The sequence below is a fragment of the Nicotiana sylvestris genome, chromosome 2 (assembly GCF_000393655.2).
Source record: "Nicotiana sylvestris chromosome 2, ASM39365v2, whole genome shotgun sequence".
In the NCBI taxonomy this organism is placed as follows: domain Eukaryota; kingdom Viridiplantae; phylum Streptophyta; class Magnoliopsida; order Solanales; family Solanaceae; genus Nicotiana; species Nicotiana sylvestris.
The window spans coordinates 193,234,103-193,240,649 of NC_091058.1; the positions used below are offsets into that span (position 1 = coordinate 193,234,103).

The window sequence follows — 6,547 nt, forward strand, 5'->3', positions numbered from 1 at the left end:
GGTCTGCGGTGCTCTTGTGCGGTCCGCAATGGAATTTTGTGTAGACCACATTGCTAAAAGTCTTGAAGCCTGGTCATTGAGGACCGCGACCACATTGCATTGTGTGCGGTCTACGGTGCCTTAATGTGGACCGCAATGGCATTTTGTGCGGTCCGCAAAGCAATTAATCAGAGAGTGGGTAGTCTGAACCCTACCTCTTTGCGGAACGCATTGGTATTTTGTGCGGTCTACATTGTCCTCAGTGCGGCCACGCTACTTTTTGTGTTGTCCGCACTCTGCAACATTTGATACGGTTTGCAACATTTTATTTCCTGCAACTGTGAACTTCACTGTCTTTCTGGATACTAACAAGCTTATTGATTGATGTTTGCAGACAATGGTGAAACACAGAGGCGAGGTTTCTAAACAAGCTGGTAGAGGAGAATCCTACCTGGGAGGGAAATAGAAGATGCTAATATTGACTCCCCAAGCCCGACAAAACATTAAAAACACAAGGAAGCTCATTAAAGCAGCTGATAGGGCCATTGACCAGTCTGGGAATGAATACGAGCCCTCCCGGGATATATCTTCAAACTCGATCCCAGAGTACATCCCTGACTGGCAAGAGAGAAACAAACTAAGATACACTCATCCACCTTCCCCCACTACCTAAGCGTCAGTAAATGTGTCTTCTAGGTCGTCTGAGGGCTTAGTTGAAGGTAGTGGGGATGAATAATCCACCTTTCCCACAGCCTCATTATCTGGAGAGGGTGCAGTAGGAGAAGATGAGGCAATAGGAGAAGAAGAGGTAGTAGTAGAAGGGGGTGAACCTCATGTGGGAGGAATTGCTAGAACTAAAAAACCGGACGTGTGGCAAGACCGGTTTGTGAGTGAGGTGGCCTATCATAAGTTCAGAGAATGGTGTCCTGTGAGGAAATTGATTCCGGAGAGGAGTTTTGTTGATAAAGACCTCTTGCCTCACAACCCCAATGTGAGAAGGCAGTTTAGAGAGAGAGTGGGCTGGGAGTACTTCTTAAACACTTGTGAGGATGCAAACGAACACCTGGTCAAGGAATTCTACACCAATGTTGCCCACATCAGAAAAGGCACCAAAGTGACCAAGGTGCGGAATTTGAATGTACTATTTGATGCAAAAGCAATAAATGACTACTTGGGATTTGATAAAAAGGATGAAACATTGTATCTGGCAAAGATGGAATTAGGTGAGGAGGTCCGTCCTTGGTTGGCATAGTATCTGGCAATCCCAGGTACCACCCCCGATTGGTTGAATGCAGGATTGAAGATCTTAAGGAGAAGTTTGAATTTCGAGGCTAAGGGGTGGGAAACATTTGTGTGCAGCAGAATGGACCCCACTACCCATGACAACTCACTCCCTCTTCACCGGGCAGTACTAGTAGCATCAATTATTGCAGGATACATGATTAACGTCGGGAATGTGATGTCCCGGGTGATTACACAGGTAGTCAGTGAAGGTAACAGAAACTACCCCTTCCCCAGCTTCTTAACCATGTACTTCATGGACCTAAAGGTAGAAAAGCGGCCATTTGATATCAAAGTGAAAGCAAAGTCCCCGTTCTCATGGTACAGCATGCAGGGTGATGACAACCCTAAAAGTAAGAACTACAAGGGAACAACCGCTGCTCCAACTGGCTCGTCTAAAGAGCCAGTAGTGGTAGTGGCTCCTACTTAGCCTGCTTCCACCTCAGCGGACATGCCCCCTGGTCCATCCACTTCAGCAGCACCAGACATAACCTCCACCCCGGCCCACCCAGTGACTGCACACCGTCTGAGCTAGCATCAACAACTGGATGCAGACAACTTTCTCTAAGTTGTCTGTCCTCACTTCTACAGTAGCAGCTCAGTCAGCACCTCCGCCTCCACAAGTCCCACAGTCTATTGAGGATTCCCTCAAGTATATTCTGGACAGCTAGAAGAAAATCCTTGACACTCAGAAAGTGCTTACGGACGCTATGGAGTCTTATGGAAAAGCTCTCAAGGAGATTGCTAGGGAGTCCAAGAAGATGATCTGCCTTTGGATTTGTTGCTACAGGACCCTGTGCCCGCAGCTCACCCCCAGCCAGAGTAGTCCCACAGGCCTCACAAGAGGAAGAGGCCGATTCCCCGCGCAGATGATGCAGTCATCCAGTTGGAAGACCCACCAGGGACCTCCTCCAGTCAGCCACAGGATGCAGCTCAGGAGCCTATCCTGATTCAGGTCCCAGTAGTAGAGCAGCAGGTCATAGGGAACTAGTCTGAGGTTCCCGAGCATATTAAGGACTCAGGGACCACTTAGGAACCCATGCAGACAGGCGGGCCATAAGGAGTTTCTATATCCTTTTTACTTTTATTTTTGGTTCTTATTTTGCTTAGTTGGCATTAAAGACCATGCCAGCTTTCATTTGAGGGGGTAGACCCTACTTTTATTAATTTGGATTAACGTATATATTCAACAGATTTTACGATTTCTTTCTTTTTACCTTTGGTATGTATATAATTTTAGTACTTCATTACATTTTTCATACTTTTCAATTTGGGTCTGTATATAAAGTTATGTTACATTGTACATATTCATCCCCGTATTGTACATTCGATTAAATCCCCTCTTGTACATATTCATTCTAATTTCTGCATTTTTTTTCTTCATAGCTTCTTATTTATATTCATAGCTTCTTGTTTTAAACGTTTGCAATAAGCCTTTGGTTTTCTTAATGCCACGGTTCTTTCCAAAGGTGGATTTTGTGTGAACCGGGTGGCTCTTCCCAATGATGGATGGCGTAAAAACCTTCTTAAGTGTTTGAGTCCATTTTTCTTTTTGCTTTTTAGTAGTTAGTGGTAAGGGTGCCTCAAGCAAAGCTTCACTTGGGCGTAACACATTTGTCTTTGATCTCATGGTGAAAAATAAATTGTTGTGTTTAGGATGGTGAAAGTCGTGACTTTGAGACTCTTGTATTGACCTGTCACTCCCAACCTCGGGAGGCGCTACCGACGCTCAATCGAGTAAACCCAACTGAGCAAGCCTTATCAAACACTTCCTACCCAACTCGATACAAATAAGGAAAACAAGCTTTCATTCATTTGTTTAAACGAGGAAACATAGTACATTCTACAAGGTTAGTTCATTTTAAATCACAACATTAATCCGTAATTAAGTTCCCAAGATTACATACAATTACACTTTAGCAAAAACGAGAATTTGAATTGCACCATAGTTCGTAGACCAATCAAATACTCGTACATAACCCACACATATATCTATAGAGCCTCTAAGGATACCCAAGACAGTGATAACAATGTCCGCGTCAAGGCCCGACTATACCTCAAAATAGACATCTATAACAAAAGGCATAACACAAAACCCCTTGAAGGAGGAAGGGGCTCACAAAGAGTTTGAGAAGAGGATGCTCTGCTACACACGATCGGCACTATCTGCTATGGATCAACCTTCAATCATTTAAAAATGTAGCGCCCCCGGCAAAAGGGACGTTAGTACCATGGAATAGTACTAGTATGTATAACTAAACACCATCTACTTAGAAAGAACTTTCATACAAGAATAAGAAATCACAAGTATAACTCAAAACTTTAAACGATCACCACATTATCAAATAAAAGAATCATACAACTTTCACATCATTTCCCCATATCTTTTAGTTTGGGGTATTCACACTATTCATTATTTGTTCGCAATACCACCGCTATCTTGAGTGGAGTCCAATCTCGACCCGATCGGCTAGGTTGCCTCATTTGAGACATATGCTTCAATCACAATTTGATTTTCCTTCTTTTCTGGAATTCATTCATAATACCTTTCCAATACCACCACTATCTTGAGCGGAGTCCGATCTCGACCCGATCGGCTAGGTTGCCTCATCAAGGCATTGTTCCCTTCTCATAAATCAATTCATTTCACATATATCATTTCATAGGCACTTGGGGCCACGACTTATCAAATCATTCTTGGCACTAGGCCGCATTTTACATCGTTCCCAATTTTAAATATTAGTTTTGCCAGTTAGGACAGTAGGTGCACACAAGAGAAATTTAAATTGTAAACATAGATAAGATTTCACGTAGATAGCACAATATATTCAACTGCAATCTCAATTTTAGGTCTAAACCTTTCCAATACATAATTCATACCTTTGCCCCTTTCAAGCTGTCAAGATAGCACGTTGATTATGTTGGGACACATTTTTCACACACATAAGGTTACAACACCAACTCTTGTAAAACAACAGGAAATGCAACAATTCAACTTTAATCTTTCCATGCCCACATAATCACCGATGAAGCGCAATTTCTAAAAGACGAGGTTTTAGCCATACATACCTCAACCGAGCTTTTCTTAATCCTATAATGTTCCGGAATGTTCGCACCTCCATATATTTTAGCAATATAACACAATTTAACTCATAAGCAAGAAAAGATCATAATCTAAGATTCTTGAGCATTTTACTGAGCAATTAGTGTTCATTAAGGCCTTAGGGTTCTTTTTGTGCAAGACCCATTCCTCCTCTTATAAAATTCCTCATACTCTTCAAGAACACATGCATGCAATGCAAATCCCCTTATCCCCATGAATTATCTCACTAATGACCCTTTGTAGCAATGTGTAAAAATGAGAGTTGAGGTGATGAAGCCTTACCACTTGGAAAAAAGGTTTAGGTCCCTCACTTAATTATCTTCAATGATTCAACAAGGATTTTTGGATCAATATTGATGAAAGTCACTTCCCTTCTCTAACACCCTCTCTCTCTCTCTAAAAGCATCAGAAAAACAAGCTCAAATGAGCTATTACACCGTATATAAGGATAGGGGGTCGGGTTTAAAATTTAGAAAATTGGATCCTCAAGTCGGATCTGCGATCGCAAAGCTGACATGCGGTCCGCATAATGGACCGCAAAAATGCTCCCCAAGACCTGAACACACTTCCTGGGTATGCGGCAGAAATGTGGTCTTCATACTAGTTCTTCGGTCGCATAATGCACCGCAGAACTTCCCCTCACAAAATCCCAAGGGAAATATGCGACGACTATGAGGTCCGCATATCGGTTATGCGATCACATACTTGACCGCATAGTTGACCTCAAATTGGACCAACACACTAACTCACTTTGCGGCGATTATGCGGTCTGCATACCTGATATGCGACCGCATTCTCAACCACAGAATCTCATTTTCTGGAAAATATTATTTCTTGACTTTTATAGCATAGATCAGTCCAAAAAGGTCCAAACCGCAGCGAGCTTACACGTCTCTAACACATGATCATAATTGACACTACGAGCTTTTGGGTTTAGGTTGGAAATTTTTCACGGGGCCTCACATCCTCCCCCACTTAAGATCATTCGTCCTCGAAAAAGGATCAAGGTTCTCTTATTAGCGATCTCTATGCAACCTACTGCTGACATACCATTAGTCTCCAAATTTGGTCAACTCCCTGAATTTCCGAAAATTTCGCTAGAGTTTCCTTTGTATCTAGGCCTTATCCACATGTCAGAGAGCCCTAGAACATATCTTAACAGCATAACCATATTTCATAAACGTAACATAACTTGTACAATCATCAACCATGGTCGTATAGGCAACATTTTACCAAAAAGGGGACAATTTTACATAGCTCCAGTCTAAAGATAAGAGTTCATAGGAGCTAAATGCATAAAAGCTATTACATGACTATTCAAAAAAATGTGGATACTTCCTTTTCATTTCATCCTCGGCTTCCCAAGTGGCTTCCTCAACTTGCGGGTTCCGCCATAATACTTTCACGGATGCAATTTCCTTATTTCTCAATTTTTGAACCTGCCTATCAAGAATGGCAATTGGAACTTCTTCATATAACAGTTCTTCATTTACCTCAATAGTTTCAACTAGAACAATAGTGGATGGATCTCCCACTACATTCCTCAACATTGACACATGAAAGACTGGGTGTATTAATGACATTTCGGGTGGCAGCTCAAGCTTGTATGCCACCTGGCCAATCCTCTGAATGATTGTGTATGGTCTGACATACCCCGGACTCAATTTTCCCTTCTTTCCAAATCGCATGATACCCTTCATAGGGGAAACCTTCAAAAATACCCAATCATCTTCTTTGAACTCCAAATCTCTGCGACGAACATCCGAGTAAGAATTTTGGCGACTCTGAGCAGTTTTCAACCTCTCCTTAATAATCTTGACTTTCTCCATGGCCTGATGCACAAGGTCCAGCCCTATCAATTCCGCTTATCCCACCTCGAACCACCCAATGGGAGACCTACATCTCCTACCATACAATGCCTCGAATGGTGCCATTTGGATACTAGCATGGAAGTTGTTGTTGTAAGAAAATTCTATGAGTGGAAAATGGTCATCCCAACTACCCTTGAAATCAAGAGTACAAGCACGCAACATGTCCTCAAGCATCTGAATAGTCCGCTCTGCTTGCCCATCGGTTTGTGGATGAAAAGTTGTGCTAAAATTTACCTGCGTACCCAAACCTTGCTGAAACTTCTTCCAAAAGTTGGCTGTGAACTGAGCTCCTCGATCTGAAATGATGGAGACT

At 42.4% G+C, this 6,547-nt stretch overlaps 1 protein-coding gene across 1 annotated transcript; it reads right to left on the reverse strand.

Moving 5' to 3' along the window:
• Positions 1-5,676: 5,676 nt before the first annotated feature.
• On the reverse strand, positions 5,677-6,192 carry LOC138886105 (uncharacterized). The gene has a single exon (XM_070167137.1). The coding sequence runs from the start codon at positions 6,190-6,192 to the stop codon at positions 5,677-5,679; it is 516 nt and encodes a 171-aa protein (XP_070023238.1).
• Positions 6,193-6,547: the final 355 nt, after the last annotated feature.

What these genes read in the sequence shown, in the direction of transcription:
- LOC138886105 (XM_070167137.1), bottom strand. Translation starts at nt 6,192, where the DNA reads ATGGAGAAAGTCAAGATTATTAAGGAGAGGTTGAAAACTGCTCAGAGT.